This window comes from Caretta caretta, chromosome 3 (genome assembly GCF_965140235.1).
Source record: "Caretta caretta isolate rCarCar2 chromosome 3, rCarCar1.hap1, whole genome shotgun sequence".
Taxonomy (NCBI): Eukaryota; Metazoa; Chordata; order Testudines; family Cheloniidae; genus Caretta; species Caretta caretta.
In genome coordinates, this window is record NC_134208.1 from 111,445,969 (window position 1) to 111,470,501 (window position 24,533).

Sequence of the window (24,533 nt, forward strand, 5' to 3'; positions counted from 1 at the left end):
GCATGGGCCCTTGCGGGAACCCCGGACTTTCCACCTTTTTCCTGAAAGTGTACTGAGCTTGGGGTGACAGCCAGGATCTTCAGAGTTCTAATTCCAGCTCTGTCTCCCCACCCAGGCTTATTTCAGTGCTGCTGCTGCTGAAGGTGGGCCCCCAGCCAGCAGTTGCCGCTCTCTCTGCTCTGCCTTCAGAGCTGAGTGGCCAGATAGTGGCAGCTGCCACAGGGTGGCTACAGGGGGGGAAGCCCTCAGGAAAATCTTGGGGTGGCTATAATCCCCTTAAGCCCTCCCCAGCACCAACCCTGAAGGAAAATAAAATCAAAACAGGTTTTAAAAATAGGTAAAACACAAGCACAGTTTATAAGCCCATTCAGTGACAATTCAGATGCTTCCTTGGATCACGTTACAAATACACTTTCTTTCCAGTCACAGAGAATGCCACCAGCAAAGTCTTCTCTCATGAATCCCCTGGCTGTCATGAAGTATATGTACGGAATGTTCATCTCGGCATACAGTTTTAGCAGAATAGTTGCATAAAAGCTCTGCAATTACTATTCACTAATAGAAAAGCATGCAGTTACTTTGGCTTTCTTCTCGAAGTGAGTGTTTAAGCAAGTTGAGTGTTTTGTCTACACTGGGCAAGCCTTCACAATTTTAAATAAAGCTGTCAAGCCAATCTGTGTGATTAGAAAAGAAACACGTACATTTCCCATTTCATCCTTGTCTGCAAAGAACTGGCACTGACAAAACATTTACATTTATATTGCATAAACAATGAATCCTAGAGCAAACTGACATTATTTGTCCTTTGCTTAAATGCAACAGCTATATTTCAGAGTAGGGTCAAAGAAGGTCTATTTGAGATCATTAGTCTAAAAAGTTAGTTCTAGATACATGAGGGTGTGACAGGGTCGGGCCAGATGGCTACAGAAGAGTGATAGAAGGCAAATATATTAGCCCCAGATTAAGCAGGTCCCTTTTCCCTGGGTAAGGTAACAGAACAATCAGGAACTTGCTGTAACCAATTAAGACACCTGGAGCCAATTAAGAAGCTGCTAGAATCAATTAAGACAGGCAGGCTAATCAGGGCACCTGGTTTAAAAAGGACCTCACTTCAGTCAGTGAGGGGCGCGCAAGGAGCTGAGAATGAGAGGGCGTGCTGCTAGAGGACTGAGGAGTACAAACGCTAGCTGACATCAGGAAGAAGGTCCTGTAGTGAGGATAAAGGCCATGGGGAAGTAGGCCAGGGACTTGTAGCTGTCAAAAGAAATATTGTAGACAGCTGTGATCCACAGGGCCCGGGGCTGGAACCCAGAGTAGAGGGCGGGCCCGGGTTCCCCCTTCTCCGCAACTCCCTATTGGATCAGAGTTGTCCTGGACTGTGGGTCCTACCAGAGGGGAAGGTCCCTGGCCTGTCCCCCGACTCACTAGGTGGATCACCAGAGACTACGGGGATTGTTCTCCTTCCATTTCCCCATACTGGCCAGTGATGTGGTTAGCTGAGTGAATGGCAGGTTTGAGCCACTAGCAAAAGTGGCCAAACTGAGGGCTACCATGAATCTCTGAGGCGAGCAAATCCACTAATAAACACAGGACCCACCAAGGCGGAGGAGGAACTTTGTCACAAGGGCTACAATACATGTAGCAGTGCTCTCCCAGCTCAAAGTGGATTTGAGTAGCACAGTCAATTGAATCAATGTTGCCAGACCAGGACAGATGGAGTCACAAAAGTACTATTTACATTGTCATTGGCAATACTAGCCCTCCTTCTGTCTCCCAAAGCAATAGAACATGAAGATACCGTGCTGAATACAGTATAGAAAAAGCAAAGCAATAGAACATGAAGATATCCGTGTGCCATTGTTGCCAAGAAGGCCAATGACATTTTGGGCTGTATAATTAGGGGCACTGCCGGCAGATCGAGGGACGTGATCGTTCCCCTCTATTCAACATTGGTGAGGCCTCATCTGGAGTACTGTGTCCAGTTTTGGGCCCCACACTACAAGAAGGATGTGGAAAAATTGGAAAGCATTCAGCGGAGGGCAACAAAAATGATTAGGGACTGGAACACATGACTTATGAGGAGAGGCTGAGGGAACTGGGATTGTTTAGTCTGCAGAAGAGAAGAATGAGGGGGGATTTGATAGCTGCTTTCAACTACCTGAAAGGGGGTTCCAAAGAGGATGGATCTAGACATGGTTCTCAGTGGTAACAGATGACAGAACGAGGAGTAATGGTCTCAAGTTGCAGTGGGGGAGGTTTAGGTTGGATATTAGGAAAAACTTTTTCACTAGGAGGGTGGTGAAGCACTGGAATGCGCTACCTAGGGAGGTGGTGGAATCTCCTTCCTTAGAAGTTTTTAAGGTCAGGCTTGACAAAGCCCTGTCTGGGATGATTTAGTTGGGGATTGGTCCTGCTTTGAGCAGGGGGTTGGACTAGATGACCTCCTGAAGTCCCTTCCAACCCTGATATTCTATGATTCTATGATACTATTTGTTCTCACAGCAGAAGAAACACACTAATGCAACAAATGAGCAGCTCATGTCAGGAATCTAGTTCTCTCTGTGCCAACTGCACTAAGTTCTGCACATATAATAGTGAAGCATGACACAGAACTATGGCCAAAATTTTCGAATTAATAAAAGTGGCCTGATCTTCAGAGAACAAGTGGGATTTACAGGGTGCTCAGTATCTCTGAAAATCAGGTGCTTAAATATTGTTTTAGATGCCTGAGAGCTTGTGTACAGTTTCTGCAGTGTCACAGAGTAAGATGGCTCTCTGAAGTAGTTGTGAGTTCAGTCTCACCTGGGATTAGTTTACCTCTGAGTCAATGGGTCATATGATGGGAACATGTGACTAGGAACTTGTCCTGCTGGGGAATATAAGGGCAGCCTGGCTTCAGTCAGTGAGAGTTTGGGGATCATGCTGGGAAGAAGTGGGTGAAAACTCTCCAGAACTATAAGGCAGAAGGCCTGGGAGAGAGATCAACAGGAAGCAGGAATCTGCTGAAAGAGAAGCTCCGGCTAAGGGGGCTGCAAATAAGTCATCATCTTAGAGTATACGCAATGTGCCTCAGGTGGCACATGACCAGGATTCATCACCAAATTTGGTTGGATCCTTAGCTTCCCTGGCCTGGGTCAGGTACTGACGGAAAGTGCGACATGAATGATGAGCCATGCCCCCCTGCAAAGCAGTGAAACTCGTGGGAAGATTATAAGGAAGGTGTGATGTTCTGCTCAGGACCCAGAACTTTAGGTCACTGTGTTACCCCTCTGCCTCAGCAAGTGAGAGCTTTGCTGTTAAGTTGTGTGTCAGTTCCCTGACACTCCAGCCTGTCAGTCTTGCCAGCAAATTCCTTGAGACTTTGCCAGTCTAAAACTTGCCTTGCAGGTAACAATAAGTAAATCCCAGTTCCCGAATTCCCCAGAGCGTCTCTCTGCAGTGTCCAGTCCACCTCCCTGTGACACTCAAAATAGCATGCATATTAGCTGAAGACTTACATTTTAACACAGAGCACTGACATGGGTTTGTAATAAAACAAGAATAAGTTTATTAATGAAGAATAGAGATTTAAGTCATGCTAAGCCAGAGAAAGAGAGACAGGTATGGTTAACAAAACATGCTTTCTAGTGACTAAAAGTTAATTTTAGAAAATTACAATTGTTGCCTACCCTAAACAGTTTTTTTTTTTTTTTTTTTACACTTACATCCTATTACCAGCATCTCTAGCTCTCCAACATAGGGGATCAAACTTTCACAGGCACAGAGTCATGGATCACTAACATGTCTTTTTGCTCCCCTTATATTACCCAAACTCCATTGTCTCAGCCTTAAGAGCCAAGAAGGCTTCCTGGGGTGCAGATTCTGACCCCTCGGTGAGCTCACTAAGCTCCTTCCTCGATTGCTTGTTACTTTGTTTACCTTATATGTATATATACCTTCATTGTCCTCAGTCTGTAATCAAGCCAGTCAGACAGGGGAACCACATCCGATGTACACACTGCCTCCCAAACACATTTTAGGAACATATTTCCAGTACACACAAATAAAAGTCTTTGAACACAACCCGTACACTGATTGTACACAACCCGTGCAATGATTTTCAGGACCAGCATGTCACCAGTTTAGATACGATTCCTTATCTGACACCTTTTAGATACATATTATGACAACATTGTGCTGGGGGTAATGATATGGTAATTGTGTTGGGGGTAATGATAGGTCACGCCTGATATGTATTACAGTATAGTTAACCTTTGCCAGTGGGCATGAATGGGCTCCCAGAGTCACAGAAGGTGAAGCTGTGGTAAAGGATTTTTGAGTCTAGAGGGAGGGCTAAATGCATGCTGAAGCCTGTTATAAACCAAAAGAACTAAATGAGCCCAGGGGTGAGGGCTGTATGGTTTTGTTATTTTACAATAATAAATTATCCCCAAAAGGGGAACAGTACTGTGAAAACACCAGGTGTGGTGGTTTAACTGATATGAGACAAAAGGTAAATTGAGGCATTGGATGGGCCAGACATCTGATTTGGTGAGCCCTACTAAATACAGACCAACGAGATTAACTGGTTTCGTCTGCAGTGGATGCAATTATACTGGTATAGAAGTGTGTATACCAGTTTAGCTTGCTTTGGTAAATGTTAAATCTGTGCAAAAGCTACAAGTAGACAAGTCCTAACTTTAGGCATCTAGGTTGAAAATTTTGGCTTATATTCATGTTACATATAATACACTACTGCAATGTTTCTTCAGAATCTTATGTGTTGTACCTTGTACTCCTTCTTCCATGCTTCAAAGAGTTCCAGAAATATATTCCCTTCTTCAATTAGTCTAACATCCATTCGGTGAGCTTTGGCAAAAGACAGTATGGCTTTTAGGGAGCGCTCTGTCTCACTTGCGGCCCATAGTCCTCGACTTGTGGTGGGCAAACGGTCATCAACCAGCCCATCTTCATCTTCTATCATCTCTTCAAAGATAGCCATCTGGCCTTTCACACTTTAAATACACCAAAGCATAACACTTGTCACTAGCTTCTCAAGATATATACATATCTTACATATACATATATTGTTATATTTACATTTATATATACACACACATTTGCTAGATTTAAGCTATATACATACCTTACATATATACATATATATACACTGCTATATTTAACTACCATGTTGTTGGCTATTTGTGAACCCCAAAACATGGCCACATTGACAATCAGGAGATATTAACAAGGCAAAATAAAAATAATCATCCAGGCCAAACAAATTTAAGCAGCCTGTGGTTCTAGTCACATTCTGGTTAACATCAAGTCTTATGCTTCTGGTTTAGAACATATTCATAATTTAAAATAGGGAAAAAACAGCTTTGGTTTGTGAGTCTGCTTTTAAACTATGGTTATCCCACAGTCCCTTGAAAGCAGCATGTTAGATACTGGTAGCATGAATACTATGCAGGGCACCTTGTCAGCTATGCACTCAATACTAGCTCTTGCAAAGCCTTAGACATCATACTTTTAGAGTGGTTATTAAGGACACTGGAGGTATCAAGTGTAAAAAAAATAAATATTTTTTTAAATAGCACTTTTGTATATTTAACTTGTCCCTGGACTGACAGCAAAGAGATGCAGAGGAGGAACCTTGGCTCAAAGTCTACTACCCCAAAAGAGAATCTTTGAAACCCAACAGCTCCCAACTCCCTTCCCTACCAAACTGACCATGGATGAGTGTACATTAATATGCGCCCTCACCAGCCCAAAAAACCTCAGTGCCATGCCAAAGCCTATTTCAGGCCCTTCAGTCAGGGCACAGTTTATTAACTCACACACAAACTCAAAAAACAAAACTATTCCCTGACCCTAGCAAGTGGCAAGGAGCCCGGAGGCCTCTCTCTTTCTATCTCTCATTCCTCTCTGGCAAAACAAAAAACACACCACACCCTTTCTTTAAAGCCGTCTTGAATCATGGGATGGGGGTTTCATCAGTTAGGAACACAAATTCCATTGACTTCCAATGGGACTTGTACGTCTAACTCATTTTAGTGCTTTTGAAAATCCCTTCCACCAACCCCAAACTCTCTGTATTCCCCCTCTCCCACTGGGCATTTGAGATTTACAACATTTTTGAATGTGGAGGCAACATGACCTAGTGTACTGAGCTTGGGCATGACAGCCAGGATCTTCAGAGTTCTAATTCCAGCTCTGCCACTGACACTCTCTCTCTCTCTGGGCACTTCATAACCATTACCATAATGATTATCATCAGCTAATTTATCAGACTGTACTCTTACTTAGAGGAAATGAAAAGCCACCAACAGCCATGTTCTCTGAGGACTTCTGACTTGCATACATACACAAGAGCATTTGCCCATACAGACTGTGTAGCTGAACATACAGTTACAAAATCTGCACATTAAGAAGCTTGGAACATTTTGAAAGTTTAGATCTGTGATCTTTCAAATCATAAACCCCTAATGAGAAAACTACACTTATTTGTTCATTTTACAAAAGTGCGTCTTTTTAAATGAAACATGCATAAAAAAGTGACACTGCCTAAAACATTGACACTGACTCTCTTTGTAAGAATATGCTGAAATAGTTTCCTCCTAAAACAAGTGTTTTAGGCAACTTAAGATGTTTATATTTTAAACTTTAACTTCCAAAACAAAATTTTCCTTGAATCACAAAAATAAGAATTAAAACTAAGTACTTACGTATGGGAGAACAGCTTTGACTCATATTCCGTGAACAGCTCATCAGCCTTACAGAAGACACAACTAGAATACAAGAGATTGAAAAGAGAGCATTTAAAACTTTAATTGTCAACCAAGCTAATTCCTAAGAAATGCCCAGAATTCTCTCTGTTCTGATGAATGAAACTATTATTTAAAAAAAATAAGCTCATTAAATTTTCAGTGAAAAAAATAGAAGATCTCCATTTTTTTTTAATTAATGTAGGGCCGGATCCTGCAAACTAGAACCATGCAGACATAAGGGTTTGTTTGCATGGATCTCATTTAAAATGGGAGATTTAATATTTCAATTTAATTTTTCTTCCTCTTATTCCAAAAGAAGATGGACTTCTCAGTACGCCTCCTACAAAACCAACATTTTTGACATACTTGTTCAAAGGAAGTCTAACGGGCCGCAGATGGCAGAGAGTGGCTGCTTCAATAACCTTCTTAGAGGGAGGACCTTCTAGATTTTTCACAGCTTCTCTTACAAGCTTCTGGAACTTCTTCACCTCCTCCATTTGAGTTGTGAGCAGGTACTGAAGGCCTCTACAGTCACGGAACCTGACCAACATCAAAAACACATAATAGCACACCAAGTCAAAACCCAATTCAATATTTTCACAAAGAAGAGAAACAAATAAATGGCAGTATGCAGTGAAACTTCTTAAGACCCAGTCCTGAAGTGTAATGCTCACTATCATGAATAGTCCCCATTGAAGTCAGTGACATAAAATGGCTCAGATTTTAGAAATGGGGAAACAGCACATACCATCTTGGTCACTGTCTCAAATGTGGTCAAGGTCAGTAGTGCCTGAAAATATTTACTATCTGATTTGTGTTTGGTGGCCAGGGAGTAATGAGTTTGTTGGTCTCAGTCCAGTTCACAGTGGAGACACATACATAAAACCGCACACCAAACGTTTGTTACTCTAGATCTCAAAGGCAAAATACCGAACAGGCATGAAGATGAACCATCTATTCAAACACCTAGGTATCTCTCTTGATCAGGTGCACAGCCTGCTGCCAGTGCAATACAAGGGAAGTGAACTGTTGCTGCCCATGCTGTAATTGTTCTTTGGGTACGCTGCTTTGGATGCCAGAACACTGCTCAACTTGGCATCCTTAAAAGTACTTACAGTAGAAACTCAGAGTTACAAACATCTTGGGAATGGGGGTTGTTCAAAACTCTGAAATGTTCATAACTCAAATGTTATGGTTGCTCTTTCAAAAGTTTACAATTGAACATTGACTTAATACAGCTTTGAAATTTTACTATGCAGAAGAAAAATGCTGCTTTTAACCATCTTAATTTAAATGAAACAAGCACAGAAACAGTTTCCTTACCTTGTCAAATCTTTTTTTAGTAGTTTACATTTAACACAATACTGTGCTGCACAGTATTTGCCTTTTTGTGTGTGTCTCTGCTGCCTGAATGCATACTTCCAGTTCCAAATGAAGCGTTAAGCTGACCAGTCAGTTTGTAACTCTGGTGTTCATAACTCTGCGGTTCTACTGTGTGTGTATATATATATATTTTTCTAAATAGATTACTTCTCTCTCTTAGGGAAAATCTGATCCAAAACATTCCAAAACTACAATGAGCCAAGTTAGAGAAGGATAAGTTCATCTGTGTAAAGCTGAGCAAAGTTAGAAAATGGGTAGCTGTTTAAATGATCAAGTTAAGCAATACTTAGGGCTAATTCGGAATTCTGCAACTAAATAAAACCCACATATGGGAGAGCTAACCAATTACCAACAGGGTATTTTGGAAACACATGGGTAGCATTTAAGTTTGAGTTAATATAACAACCTGAGCTGCCTAGTGTCCCAAAAGAGAGAAATCCCCCTTTGTATCTTGGGTCAGTCAACTCCACTACTCAGCTATTAGATAGCACTTGCAGCTTCCATCATTGCATTTTTAAAAATAATAATAAAAATATTTGAGCTCTTCTGGAATATTTTTATTGCAAATCTTAAAGTACTTTACAAAGGAGTACCAAGTATCATCCCCCATTTTACAAATGCGGAAATTGAGGCACCGAAAGAAAAGTTACTTGCCCAAGGTCACAGCTTGTCAGTGATAGAACTAAGAAGACAGTCAAGGTTTTTCTGACTAGCCCATTTTAAGTGAAGAACTATTCCCTCTTTCAATATACATAGTGGCAAGTATAGCTTGCCATAAATTTTCCAATGAAATTTAGTTTAGTCTGGGAAAGTGAAATATTTCAATGAGTCTACCACAGATTCAACAAAAACTTTCGTTGAAACACAGCAGTGCACTCGGGCACTCTGCCTGGCTCCCCCACAGCTCCGTGGGATGGGGAGGCCAGCAGTGCTTGGCCTCTCTGTCTCCCGATAGTTGGGCTGGAAGGCTCTTGTCAAATTCACCTGTGAAATTGTTCAAAGCCTTCCCAGAGGCAAAGCCAGGAAGCTGAAAAAATCTTTAGGTTCAAGAAAAATTCTGTTTTGGGAAACTCCCTGTGAAAACGTTCACATTTTTGATGTTTTGATGTTTGATGTTCCACATTTTTTGGTGGAAAGGGAATCATCCTTTTTGGCAAGCTCTAATGGCAACCACACACACACACACAAACATCTGTAATAGTCTTCACCCAGCTTTGTTGAACAGCGGCATTTAGAGAAACCCTTGGTCTCAAATGATTGCTCACAATAAGATGGGTCTTCCATGAGTGATGTGTGGAATTTCTTTGTCTTCCTTCTCAACACAACTCTGAGTACGGAAAAAGAAAAGCTATAAAAAGTAAAAATTCTTTTTTTTTTTTTTTTAACAATACTTCAGTGGAATTAAAAGTCAAGCATGTTATTAGGTGCTTTGCTGTATCAGTACTCAGCATCTTGCAGGATCAAGTCTTATGACTAAACTCTTCAAAGTAAGGGTACCGTTTTTGCCTTGTGTGTGAAGAACTATCTTTGTTTATAGCAATGTAGAGTAAATAAACAGAAATTTTCCTATAACGGATTCACATTTCAATTTTTTTTTTTTTTTTAAAAAGGCAACTACTTACACTTCATGTTCCTGTATCTGAAGCCAGACTGTTTACAAGTACAGTAAATGCTAGTCACTCATCTATAGACCACTTTACAGGACAAACATATGAATCTGTAATTTATTGCTCCATGAGCTGGGAGTACTCTTGAACTTGGGACTTATGGTATTTGTGAAAAGGATGATGCTGGTGGGGAGAAAGTAACTAGTGACAATTCTAACAGAAGAAGTAGTACTGATGGTCTCCAGTGGGAAACCCATCCAGAACTTGTTAACCAGAAAATGGTATCTCAAGAATGGGAAGCTGCAAAGCGGGAAATGGATAGACCCCAATAAGGGTCCAAACTGATGCAACTGAATCCCTAGAGGAACAAAATTAATTGCAAGTCCGTTTGTTTTAGAGAACATTAACTCCCAATGCAATTAACTCCAACATTGAATTATTTTGCTCAGCAGTTGCATGAACATAGAAAATTAAAAAAAAACATAGTAGATTACACAAAGGAGAACATTTTAATGAATACTTGTCGGGGGAAAACCGAAGGCCTCTCTCTTTTGAAGTTTTATATATTTAGTTTCTCCTTTTTGAAGTGAGTTTTTAAACTTAATTGCAGTGCAGATGTTCTGAACACAAGTGCCTGGCACTTAATTGCATCTGCTAGCACAAATTGATTAGAAGACTTGAGCAGAGTTAAGTGTATTTTGTAGTTAGTTATTCTCTTACTTGTCTGCCATGGAGAGTTTATTAGTTTGCTGTTTGTAGTTACTGGTTATCTCATTTTGCACACGCTGAACAAGCTCCTCATCAATGGCATATTGTATTGCTGTCTGGATCACGTCCAACCACCAAAGCGACCCAGAATGTATCTGTATGCAAGAGAGATTTATTCATGAACACTCACAACAAGTAAATGCTTTGCATGCTGTGGTAGGAGCCTTTTTTTCTCTCTGAATCATATTCTGCCTGGACTGGTAAAATCTACTGGAAGTAGCCAAGAGATGAAGATGCAGTTGGAAAAGCCCACCTCTGCCCTCAAATATATCCAGCATAACTATCTGGTACTTCCTTTTAAATTTCAATTACTTCAATATCGTTAAATTGCTTACATAAGGTAGATGTAGGATATCTATGCAAGAGAAGAAAATAATCTTTTATTATTTAATCCTCTATGTCTTTATTTATTGTAATACAGTATAGCCGAATCTGCATTTCAGCTCAAGCCTTCATCAGTATATCTTTCTTTTACACGTTTCCTCATCAGGTATGTTGTCAGAGTGAATTAATGCTGTTGAAATATACTTGCCTGGAAGAACAGTTCCTTAGGAAGGAACAGAGGCCTCACCTGATGCAGAGTTTTTTAAATATAGAAACATAGTATCTTCTAGGCCAGTATGGTATTATTCTTATAGCTTGATTCTTAGCCTAAATTTGAAGAGGCGAGTGTGTATGTGTGTAACATGATACAATGGAAAAAGCATAAAGCAGTTGCTTTATCATCATTTTCTCACTATTACCTTGTGTTCCTCCTATCTGCTTGTTGTGTCCATTTGTTGTAGCTCATCAAATACTAAAAATGTGAGCTCTTTAGAGGCAGGAACCATCTTTTTGTTATGTGTTTGTGCTGTGATCAGCACAATGCGGTTCCATTCTGATCAGGGCTTCGAGGTGCTACCACATTACAAATATTAAATAATATTTTGAATCTAGGACACCCAGGTTAAAAAGTAATTAGTAAATCAAAAATCATAAGCCAAAGAGAGGCACCTGCCTTTCTCTGGAGCTCACGAATAGTTTGTAGCGCTGGTTGCAAGGCCTGATGAGCTTCTGAAACTTCTGCATTGGATTTACTCATATAATGTTGTCGAAGTTGTTCAGCCTATATGCACATAAGAGTTTAAAATATGCATCAGTCATTTATATTTACAAGGAATAATTAAACATAGAAAAGCTCTCAGCTACTGTCTTGCATTAGTCCAAGAGTGTGGTTGGTTACTCAAGGTCTGTATTTGCTTCCCTGCAAATTCAATTCTTTAAAAGAGCTTGAAATGCATGAGATTATAAATATGAGAACAGTACAGTTGTGACAAACTGTAGGCAGGAAGGAGGTTGACTACCATTTTTCCTTCTCCAAATAGAAGATAAATAAATTAAATACATTAAAACTATATGACTGTGATGAAAAATGACTTTAGCTAAATTCAAAAAAGCCAAGGAATTCTGAATTAAACCTTTCTCTCTGTATCCTTTCAGCCATTCTGTTGTGCCTACACAGCAGTAGCTGTTGCTGAGTCAGAGAACAGCAATTTATTTTATACTTTACCTGAACATCACACCTAACTGCAACATAGTGAGTAAAGACATTTTTAGGCCAAAAAAAAGTTAAGAAAAATGCATATTTGGGTTGTCCACATCATTTCAGGAAATTGTCTTGGTCAGAAAAAAACAACTTAAAAAAACTGGAAAAAAATCAAAACATTTCATTGACATTTTCAAAATGTTTTGATTCAAAACTCATTTTCATTTTGAAATTTCCATCAACTTTATTAAAGACATATAAAAAACTCCAAATGCAATCTAAATGTTTAGTTTCAGATCAAACAAAATCTGTTCCACCTTGCATTTAGCAGTGATACTCGGAGTACCTTTCCCAGATTTGAAAAGCTCTGTGTGGGTCGAAAGCTCGAAACAGAAGTTGGTCCAGTAAAGATATTACCTCTCCCACCTTTTGTCTCTGCTATTTTTAGGCAAATCAGATTATGAACTTATTTTTGATACGGAGCACTTCTATGAACAAAAATTCATTGTGGTATTGGCACCAGTTTGGCAATATGTTTCTGTCAGGTTACCAAGTAGATTACTGGCATGTGTTTTCACAAATAAATAGTCAAAATCTATAGTACCTCACAGCACAATTTTGGTGAGTCAGATTTTTGTCTTTATTTTCTGCATTTTGGTGTTGGTTAAGTTTCACTTCACTTTTCTATTATTATGGAATTATCATCATCATTGGTATGGATGGAGCTTACTCACTGAAACTAGAAATGTTTCAGAGTAGCAGCCACGTTAGTCTGTTTGCAAAAAGAAAAGGAGTACTAGTGGCACCTTAGAGACTAACCAATTTATTTGAGCATAAGCTTAAGTGAGCTGTAGCTCACGAAAGCTTATGCTCAAATAAATTGGTTAGTCTCTAAGGTGCCACTAGTACTCCTTTTCTTTTTGTGAAACTAGAGAGAGGCTCATGGGGGTGGTCAAGAGCACTTTATTGAAAGAGGACAAAGAAGAAGAATCTTAATTTTTTTCTTTAAAAATGAGAGCTAAGTTTCCAGTCCTTTTCCTTGTGACAATAACAAAAAAGATAAAATGATGTAAACCAATTGCTAGGGGTTGAAAGAAACAAGCAACTGGGCTGCTACAGTCCAACTTCCTCCCTGACAGTGCTTGCCTGGCCCCAACCTTAGTATGAAGAGTTCTTAATGTGAGGGAACCTGATTCTGCTCTCTCACACTATGGTAATCAAGAGTGAAGTCAATGAAGGGAGGGACACTGGTATAAATGGAAGGAGGATCAGGCCTCTGAAGTCCTATTCCCCAAATCTCCAATACCTATCCCCTTTCCGCTAAGTCCCCTTACCAGCCACAGAAAACCTGTTCTTCTGGCTCCCCGCATTCCTCATACAAGCTAGGGGAGATTGATGCCATCCTGATCCTCCCACACCAGCTAGGACAGTGGTTTTCAAACTTTTTTCTGGCGACCCAGTTGAAGAAAATTGTTGATGCCTGCGACCCAATGGAGCTGGGGATGAGGGGTTTGGGGTCTGAGAGGGGCTCAGGGCTGAAGCAGAGGGTTGGAGTGCAGGGGTGAGGGCAGTGGAGTGCAGGAGGGGGCCAGTGCTCTGGGCTCGGTGTGCAGACTCTGGGGTGGGGCTGGGAATGAGGGGTTTAGGAATGGGCTCCTGGTTTGGTGGGGGGCTCAGGGCTGGAGCAGGAGACTGGGGCCCGGGGTTGGGGTGTGGGCTTATCTCAGGCAGTTCCCAGTCAGTGGCACAGCGGGGGGTGCTAAGGCAGGCTTCCTTGCCTGTCCTGGCACCGCAGACTGTGCTGCACTCCAGAAGCGACCAGCAGCAGGTCTGGCGACTCCACGCAGCTCTTGCCTATAGACACTGCCCCCTCAGCTCCCATTGGCTGGGAACCACCTGAGATAAGCCTGAGCCCCAATTCCCTGGAACCAACCAATGGGAGTGTGGAGCCGGTGCTCATGGTGGCGGCAGCATGCAGAGCTCCATGGTGCCCCCGCCTAGGAACCGGACCTACTGCTGGCCACTTCTGGGGCGCAGCGCGGTGTCAGAACAAGTAGGGACTAGATTTGCCTTAGCCAGGCAGCACCGTCAACAGGACTTTTAACAGCTCGGTCGGCGGTGCTGACCAGAGCCACCGCGACCCAGTGCCTTACATTCCATGACCCAGTAATGGATCACAGTTTGAAAACCACTAAGCTAGGAGACTACTAGCAGTAAGGGAGACTTTCCCACATAAAATATTAAAAAGGGATTCTGTCCCAATCACCTACTGAGCCCATCACCAGAGAGCCTCTGGCCTGATCACTCCACAATCAGAGATGACAAGACAACCCACCTACCACTACTTTTGTTGCTATGAGGAACAGCTGGACAGGTAAGGAAGGCATGTAGGAGCCTATACAAAAGTACATGGATGGATAGAAATTAGTCAGAGTGGGGTGAGGAGCAGAATATGGAACTGATGGAATTTGGGTGAAGTGGAGTAGAAACGACCTCCCATATATCATCTCTGATTGAGGCAGAAATTTTGAGGGCACTCTGTTAAAATTTTGACAGCACATCATGGAATTTAGCAGCATCCATAAGAACAGTTTAAGACCAATTTATGCCCAAAATATGTATATTTTAATCCCCTCAAAAAGAAAATTGAGTAGATTTGCTCAAATTATTGGCATGTATATCTTATAAAAAGGGTAACAAAGCACTATGATTGCGCTGTGATACAAGAGAAAAAGATGAATAGAGAACGGTAAAGCATTTTCTCTAGTTCTAGAAGGGAAGCAAGGAAAAGGAAGCTAAATATGCACTACTGAGAAAGTAACAAAGCAGAGTCTAAATTGGTGGCAGGTGAACAAAGATATGGGCTAGCCATCAAAGACTTTTTTTATTAGTGTAACAGTATGATCACAGTTTATGAGAGTATGCCCTTTTTCAAATATGAATTTTGCTAAGAAGCACATATAAATCTGTTTATGCATAGTTACTTTTGAGAAAGAGAAAAACAATTCCACTTTGAAAGCTTATGGTACATGTCCTCCAGTTTAAAATAATGCCGAAATTACTTTAATCTCCATCACTACTTTAACTCGCTGTGGAAAAAAGCATCCCATTCAATGCAATACTAGAGAAACACACACAAGAGATATGCATACAAAATTACATATGCATGCACTTATTGAACATTCCAAAAACCATGGTAATTGTGACAAGGTAAAGGGGATGCAGTCTGTAAAAGGTTCACAGGTCCCTGCCTCTCATGTTTGGTCAGGGCAAAGTACAGAAGTAAGGGGAATTTGCACCAAAGGATATCTAAGGGGAAAATTATGTCCACTCCCTTCTCAGCTGGCTAAAGCAGGGAAAGCCTACTGGAATTACTGCCCAGTGCTTTTCAGTTGATTTGTTTTTGTTTTATGATAGTTTGTGGCTTGTTGTATTCTCCACAAACAAATGGAAAATTTCTTTTAGAGTTTTCTTTCTGCCAGTAGCAACTCCCATAATTCTGGATATCTGGGCTGCTCTCCTCTCACTATAGCTTCACAGAGGCAGATCAGCATTTTGGCTCTGCATACTCTTGCCATACTCCCTTTTCTCCTGCTTACCACCAGATGAGTTATTCCCAAACTGTAAAACTTGCATAATTTCACTAACAAAATATTCCAGAGACAATGTAACAACTATGTACATTAGACCAAGGGAAAAAACTGTTCTATCATAACAATTCCACTTGATATTTGACCCTTGGCTCTTGAGCCATCTAGGGTGGATAGAATTGTGGTAGATGCTACTTACAGAGAGGAAATTATTGGTAAGAAATTTCCATTCTGCAACCCAGAATCTCCCACGATTCTGGATGTCCAGGAAGTAGCAAGAAGTGATCAGACAGAGAAAGTGTTGTGAAAACAGAATTCAATAGATAAGAAGCCCCCCTCTTTTCGTGAGCTCAGTCAAAGGTCAATATTATTTCTGGGCTACCTCCTGCAGCCCCTTCCTGCCAAAGGAGGTCTTTGCAGAAGATAGATCCATCTTACAGCAATTAATGAAGGTATTAAATGTAGACCAAGTGGCCACTTTGCAAGTTTCTGAAGTGGACACACTTGCTTGTTCCACCCATGAAATTGCTAAGGATCTCATGTAGCACACCTTGATCCCTTCTGAGGCAGGAACCTCTGATGATTTGTAAGCTTCCACAATACACAGTCTAATCCACAAAGTGATAGAGGATTTGGAAGCTCTATGTCCATTTGGAAGGACATGAATAGGGAGCCCAATCTTCTCATGCATTCTGTAGATTTTCAATGCTCTTCAGACATCTTAAGATGTAAAACACCTTTTCAGTTTGGTGTTATGATTTTGGACAATAGGAAGGAAGCACAACCTTTTGGGAAGTGTTGAAAGAGGAATTCACCTTAGGAAGAAAGGATTCTAGCGTTCTGAGCATCACCTTGTCCTCATAGAACATGAAGTCAGGCTCTTGTATAAATAAGGCTCTGAAACTTACCTTGTGGGCAAGACAGCCACTAAGAAACAAGCCTTAATAGATAAAAGCAGCTGACACTTAAGTCATAGCTTGTCACAGCCTTCCATACTAGTGGTAGGTCCCATTTTAGAAAGCGTGGCCTGACCACTGGTTTGACTAGCTGGACAGCTCAAAGGAATCTGTGGATTGTCTGCCATGGAACCCAAAGACCCCACGAATAGCATGTTACTAAGAGCAGACACCTGAAGAGCAATGGTACTGTCTGTGTCTTTTTGGAGAAAACCCAAAATGTCTGGAATGCCAAGGTCTCTGGGATTTGCATTGTGCTCTTGGCACCAGTTGTAGAATCTGGACTAGTTAGAGAAGTATGCTTTTATTATCGATTTCCTCCTAAACGAAAACAATGTCTTGATGACTCTGAAGGACAGACTGAGACCACACTTCCGTCTCAACAGCCAGGTTGTGAACTGAAACTATCAGTTGAAAAAAAAAAGAGGACGTCTGGTCTCAATGGGAACTGGAGTGGGGGTTCTGGTTTTAGGTCTATCAGGTCTGAAAACCAAGGTGTTGGCCAATGAGGAATTACCACCATCTGTTCTCATCTTATTTTTGAGACCATCTTCCCCAATAGCCAACTGTACAACAAGGCATCTGTCCCCGGTTCTGGGGTTTGCCTCCCTTGTGAAATATTTTGGCATCTTTGTGTTCATGTGATTTGCAAACAAGTCATAGAATCATAGAATATCAGCATTGGAAGGGACCTCAGGAGGTAATCTAGTCCAACCCCCTACTCAAAGCAAGACCAATCCCCAAATAAATCATCCCAGCCAGGGCTTTATCAAGCCTGACCTTAAAAACCTCAAAGGAAAGAGATTCCACCACCTCCCTAGGTAACGCATTCCAGTGCTTCACCACCCTCCTAGTGAAAAAGTTTTTCCTAATATCCAACCTAAACCTCCCCCACTGCAACTTGAGACCATTACTCCTCGTTCTGTCATCTGCTACCACTGAGAACAGTCTAGATCCATCCTCTTTGGAATCCCCTATCAGGTAGTTGAAAGCAAAATCCTTTCAAATCCCTCCTCACGCTTCTCTTCTGCAGACCAAATAATCCCAGTTCCCTCAGCCTCACCTCATAAGTCATGTGTTCCAGTCCCCTAATCATTTTTGTTGCCCTCTGCTGGACGCTTTCCAGTTTTTCCACATTCTTGTAGAGTGAAGCCCAAAACTGGAAACAGTACTCCAGATGAGGCCTCACCAATGTTGAGCAGAAGGGAACGATCACGTCCCTCGATCTGCCAGCAATGCCCCTACTTATATATCCCAAAATGCCATTGGCCTTCTTGGCAACAAGGGCACACTGTTGACTCATATCCAGCTTCTCGTCCACTATAATCCCTAAGTCGGTCAAAAGGAGGCTGAATGTTTGAATGAGGAGATCAAAAACCTTTTGATTCAGGCACCACTCGGAGTTGTTGACCCTACGCCTGTTGAACAGCCTGCCTTTTGGATCAGATCCCAGACATAGAACACTCTGAAGGAAAGGAGGAACTGTTCTGCTGACCTCATTATTTCCAGCGCTACCATGTGTAGCATCAGTCTCCTTGTTTCCCCTTTGTTGTTTAAATATGCAATTGTAGTTGTATTATCTGACTGACCCAGGACATGGTTCCCCCTTACGGTGAGCTGGAACCTTTGCAAAGCTAACTTGACTGCTCTCAGCTTTTTCCTACTGGCTCCAGATACCCTGGGTTGTTTAGGTCTTCAAGTGAACTCCCCAGCCCTCCAGATTGTCATCAGTTGTGAATACTAAAGGATATGGAAGGAGACGTGCCTTTGTGGACACTGTTTGTGGACTGAACACCTCTGTCAGAATCTGTACTTGATCTTTCACATATTCTGGGGAGCGGTCCTACACCCTGAGAATCAAGGCTTGAAGGCTTCTTATGCATGGAATGATCCTTATGCACAAAACCAGGAGTCCTAGCAGTTGGAAGCATAATGCTATGGCAGGTCTCCTGTGACTCTGGAACAAGATGATAAATTCCTGGATTTTCTGAAACCTTTCTAATGATTGGTAGATCTTTGCTACTGAGATGTGTATTTTTGCCCCCATATGGATGGAACCAGGAAATCTTTCTTGGCACTGATAATGAAGCTGTGCGCCTGGGAGAGACACAATGTCTGAGACATGGCCCTGTGCACTGGTGATCAAGATGGAGCTCTAATCAGAATGTCATCCAGGAAAGGATACAGCTGAGTTCCCTACAACCTGAGTGTGGCTGTTTATCATTACCAATATCATTGTAAAAACTCTGGAGGCCAAGGACAGGCCAAATGGAAGTGTTCAAGTACTGATAACGTTTCCTGCTGTAAGCGAACCTCAGAAGTCTGCAGTGGCACCATCTAATGGGGATATGCATCCACTGGATCTACTGAAGTCAAGAAGTCCCCCTGGGATAGGGATGACTCCGTAGAGGTCAGGATCTCCATCTGAAACTTAGTTTTCTTCATCCACTTGTTGAACCGCTTTACGTTTAGAATGGCTCTGATAACCCTCATGAAAAACAATGAAAAACATGGAGTAGAGCCTAGACATCCTTTCTTCTGAAATTACACACACTATCATTCCTATAACCAGAAGATGAGATCCTTGGTTCTGGATCAGATTGTGGTTTATAGGGTCATTGGAGCTGCATGACTGGATGAAGAAAAGATAGGACAGAGCCCCTAGCTCGAGGGAGTATCTGTGGCTGTCTCCCTGACCCATTTGTCTGTGGTCAGTGGAAGCCATTCCTCTAGGAAATGGGAAATTCTGCCCCCTAGCGGCAGTTCTGGGCGAAAGCAGATATGATCTTTTTCATGAAGTAAATCTGGGGAAGAGAGGGAGGGTTAAAGTCCCTCTAGACTTCCCAGCCGGGACCTCGATTTCACAGTTTTCCCTTGGAGAATCTGTTGTACTTTTGCTAGTACCTCCATGAGAATGGTGAGCGAAAGGAGTGCCTCTATCTGAAAGCTGGTCTGTACTCTCTCCTGGGAGCACTTAGTGGGGCAGGGAGAGACTGTCTGGATTTTGCTGCATCAACCACCACCTTCTCCAGCTTTTCTCCAAAAAGGATGGAGCCTCTAAACTCAGCCAAGCATAGGACCTGTTTAAAGTGAGTGTCCACCTTCCACGGACACAGCCATAGGTGGTGCCAGGCTATTGAGCTGGAAGTCATGGCTCAGTCTGAGAATCTCAGTGCCTCCATTGAGGCACCAGCACCAAATGCTGTTGCCAGGGACACCTGCTTTAAAAAGGAACCAAAGTCGGGTGATCTCTGTCCTTACGGGCATTGAGATTTCCAGCCAGGAAAAAAATACTTTTGCAAAGCAGGTAGCTGCCCAGGGTGCTCAAAGGGTGTCTGAAGCTTCAAAATCCTTTTTGAGAGTGGCCTCCATCTTTCTATCCATGTTTATTAGTGGTTCTTCTGGTACAACTCCCCCTCTGAGGGAATAACCATATATCACTGGAGGGACGCTATAGCGGCATCCACTCTCGGTATCTCAGTAATAGACCCCTTTGGTTTTTGAATGTTACAGAGCCTACGATCACTCCTATTAATGTGCTTGCCTGCATCAGGATTGTTTCATCATCCCTACTCACTTCCTTGAAGAAGGAATAATGGGGTATTGCAACCTCGGGGGATGATTTTGTGGAGAGAAATTTGTTCTGAGGCTTACTCTCAGGAGCCTGCTCAGGTTGGATTTGAATCATGGAAACAATGTTGTTGCTTGAAATTTCGCCGAGGGGGGGGGAAGATGCGGGGGGGGGGGGGGGACACGAAAAAACCAAAACACACCCTTTTGTTACATTCCCCCTCCCCGCATTCCGTTGGGATTCAGATCTGAACAGCTCACCTTCCTAAGTGGAGGAGGGGGAGGAAGAGGAGTCCAAAAACTCATCTCCTGGATTTTGTGTATTTTTTCCTCTTTCTTTTTTTCCTTTTTGGATTTTTAACCTTTTTATGCAGGCTTTGGGAACACAGAAACTGTTGCAGCTTTGTAAGGCTTTTTGTTGCTTACCTTCCTGGAGTCCTCTTCAGAGGTTTGACTCCGAATCCTCTCTCGCTGGGTCTCCTTATTGGTGGGAGTGGGGAACTCACTGTCCGAGTCCTCCTGGTTGGCTTGGGAGGGAGGACCCTGCTTCTTTCCCCAGGGCACTCAGGACCCACAAGGCTCCCCTCATTGTTCTGCACTAGGTCCCCTGGGATTTATCCCAGGAGTCAGGTGGTCAGGATCCTCCTCATGTTTAGAGCCTCTCCCTGCTCTGCACTGGGGTTCTTGGTCCATTTTTCCCAGACTGGAGTTGAGGACCACAACTGCCTATCTGACTTATAGACCCAGAACCTAACAGAGTTAGGGTCAGTTGGCTGGGTACTACTCAACATTTACGGAGCCTGGGAAGGTGCTTCACGGACAGAGCACTGCTTGGATTTAGTCCTGTGCTTTCTTGGCTGCTCTGCCATGTCTGGAAGGGAAAGAGGAGCAAGCAGGGAGCAGAGGCTCAAGGTGGATTAAACCCCCGAGGGATTACCTGACCTAGGGAGGAGGAGTAACACTTCTCCTCACTGCCCAAAAGCTGAACAGAAAAAGCTCAAATTGCAAAGTAAGGACGGAAGCAACAGAAACTGCTCCAGTCTGCTGCCATGGAGGCAGCAGGAAATCTGTTGGCAAGTGAGAGTGGAGGGGGCGTGGACAGAGTGTGTGGAGCCAAACATTGATCCACCTCCATAAAGCTGCAGAGAAAGAAGAGTAGCCCAGACATCCAGAACCATGGAAGACACTGGGCTTCAGAAAGGATATTAAAGAGACTAAGGGCTTGTCTATACAGTGTAGTAGTCCACACCAAAGGAATGGAGATTCTAATACACACTAGCATGTTGCACACTAACTGAAGTGTGGACCCTGCTGGCATGCACTAAAAGTTCTCTGGAGTCCTATTTCACATAAGCCAATTAGTGCACAATACATATGGGTGTACTAGAACTTACACACCTTTGGTGAGGACTAATGCACAGTATAGACAACCCCTGATGCTTGGAAATTTATTTCCTTTCCCTCACTGATGAAATCACCCACCAGCTTACGCTACTAGACAGAGAAGAAAAGGTTAAGGCAGCAAGGTGTGTTTATTATACATGAAATTTAGCAGAGGGACATTCACGTACTCTAAGGCCATAAGGGACCATTTGATAGGGCAGAAGCAGTAGATGTGATATATTTCAATTTAGTAAAGCTTTTGATACTGTGTCACATGACCTTCTCATAAGCAAACTAGAGAACTATAGCCCAGATGAATCTACAATAAGGTGGATGCACAACTGGAAAACCATACTCAGAGTAGTTATCAATGGTTCACAGTCACGCTGCAAAAGCCTATCAAGAGAGGTCCCGCAGGGATCTGTCCTGGAGCTGGCTCTATTCAATATTATCATAAATTATTTGGATAATGGTATAGAGAGTACACTTATAAAGTCTGTGGATGATACCAATCTGGGAGGGGTTGCAAGTGCTTTGGAGACAGAATTAGAATTCAAAATGATCTTGACAAACTTGAAACATGGTCTGAAGTAAATAGGATGAAATTCAATAAGGACAAATGTAAAGAACTACACTTAGCAAGGAATAATCAGTTGTACAAATAGAAATTGGGAAATGACTGCCTAGGAAGGAATACTGCATAAAGGAATCTGGGGGTCATAATGAATCACAAACTAAATATGAGTCAACAATGTAATACTGTTGCAACTAAAGCAAACATCATTCTGGGATGTATTAGTAGGAGTGTTGTAGAAAGACACAAGAAGTAATTCTTCCACTCTACTCAGCACCAAAGAGACTTCAGTTGGAGTACTGTGTCCAGTTCTGGTCACCACACTTCAGGAAAGATGTGGACAAAAGGTAGAAAGTCCGGAGGAGAGCAACAAAACGATTAAAGGTCTAGAAAATATGAGTGGGGGGACATGATAACAGTCTTCAAGTATGTAAAAGGTTGTTATAAAGAGAAGGGTGATAAATTGTGTTCCTTATTCTCTGAGGACAGGAGAAGAAGTAATAGGCTTACATTGCAGCAAGGGAGATTTAGGTTAGAGATTAGGAAAAACTTCGTAACTGTAAGGGTAGTTAAGCTCTGGAACAAACTGCCTAGGGAGGTTATGGAATTTCCATCTGTGGAGGTTTTTAACTACAGGTTGAACAAACACCTGACAGGGATGGCCTAGATAATACTTGGTCCTGCCTCAGTGAAGGGGAATGGGTGACCTATTGAGATCCCTTCAAGTCGTACATTTCTATGATTAACCAATTTATTTGAGCATGAGCTTTCGTGAGCTACAGCTCACTTCATCAGATGATGAAGTGAGCTGTAGCTCACGAAAGCTCATGCTCAAATAAATTGGTTAGTCTCTAAGGAGCCACAAGTACTCCTTTTCTTTTTGCAAATACAGACTAACACGGCTGTTCCTCTGAAACATTTCTATGATTGTGATCAAGTTTGACCTACTGTATAGCAAAGGCCATAGAACTTCCCCAAAATAATTCCTAGAGCATTTTTTTTAGAAAAACATACAATTTAAAAGTGATCAGTAATGGAGAATCCAGTAAAACCCTTGGTGAAAACATGTTCAGAGATCACTAGATATCTGTGAATTGAGAAGTTGACTATCATTTGTCACACAACATTCAACAGACCGCTTTGTAAACTTCAAATATAGGTACTTTCCATAGTTTGGTCCATGAGGTGGCTAATACTTATTCCTTCTCCTCTGACACTCTCTTTACATACTGCACTATTTGACCCAGTCCTGAAAACACTTATGAGAGGTACTTAATTTTACACGACTAGCCTTATTGACTATGAGACTATTCATACGTAAACACTTATAAGATCATAATTCTAGTGATCAATGTTTAAAGTTTCCTCAAAACATATAATCATAACGTAGCAAAGATCAGCACACATTCAGAATAGCAGCAATTGGACATTTTCCCTTCTCTCAGTACAACTGCATCTGATTGAATGAGTAACATGGCTGGAGGCTTATCCTGGAGTATTTGGCCTGATGATTTTTTCCCCCTTCTTTTGACATAAAATAATAGAAAAAGATGGTTACAGTCTTTAAAAAAGTACAATCTGCAAATCATATTGTTCTTTAAAATACATTTACACCAAAACGAACAATCACCTCTTCCTCAAGTCTGCCATCACGCAAGGTTGGTGGTATCCCTGGATGCTTTGCTGTCAGTAGTTCCATCAGGTTGTGTGTAGAATGAAGTCTCTTCACATAGAGAAAAGCAACAATTATCATGAAACACAATATACTGTATTATCTGGTACAGCAACAATGAAATCATTAGTGGAATCCCAGAACAAGGCTACTTATGAGAATAATAATAAATATTTCATTTAAAGGTAGGGCTTTCCTCTGTGAATCGTAAAGTACCTTATGAAGGTGGGTAAGTATTATTATCCCCGCTTACAGAGAGCAAAAATGGGAGAACTAGGTTACCTGACTCCCCCAAGATCTCACAGCAAATCAGTGAGAAAGTCTAAAAAAGAACCCAGGTCTTTGATTCTCTGCTTTGTACTCTATATACTGGATCACAGCTGTTCCCCTTAAAGCCCTCATGAGATGCAAGGCTTTTATCTTAAAATTTATTCTTTTATAAATTATTTTTAAAAACTAAATATGGAAAGAAGTTGTTTATATGTCCCAAAAATAGACAAACTTCAGAAAAGCGGGAAAAAAATTATGAACTCTGAGCAGCTTCTGCCATTTTTCTTAAGTTACAGTAGTATAGTTTCATTAACATCATTATTGTTATATTAAAGTCAGAGTTTAAGGCCACAAGAGACCATCAGATCATTTACTCTGACCTCCTTTGTAACACAGGCCACTAAATACCATCCAATTACCCCACAACAAGCCCAGCAACCAGAATTAGACCGAAGTATTACAATCTTCAGGAGACTAAACTATTGT

The 24,533-nt window shown here is 41.8% G+C and overlaps 1 protein-coding gene across 5 annotated transcripts in view; it reads right to left on the minus strand.

Annotated features, from left to right (window-relative positions):
* SHPRH (SNF2 histone linker PHD RING helicase) overlaps positions 1-24,533 on the minus strand; it is a 139,725-nt gene that overhangs the window by 43,293 nt on the left and 71,899 nt on the right. For all 5 annotated transcript variants that reach the window (XR_007355789.2, XM_048844315.2, XM_048844316.2 and 2 more), the window contains 6 exons: positions 23,736-23,828; positions 11,505-11,612; positions 10,460-10,602; positions 7,116-7,289; positions 6,708-6,770; positions 4,769-4,994 (listed from right to left, as the gene is read on the minus strand). Coding sequence is in view for 4 of the 5 variants with exons in the window: in XM_048844315.2 (XP_048700272.1) it covers positions 4,769-4,994; positions 6,708-6,770; positions 7,116-7,289; positions 10,460-10,602; positions 11,505-11,612; positions 23,736-23,828 (807 nt within the window). In the remaining variant the exon portion in view is untranslated. The remainder of the gene's footprint in view (positions 1-4,768; positions 4,995-6,707; positions 6,771-7,115; positions 7,290-10,459; positions 10,603-11,504; positions 11,613-23,735; positions 23,829-24,533) is intronic.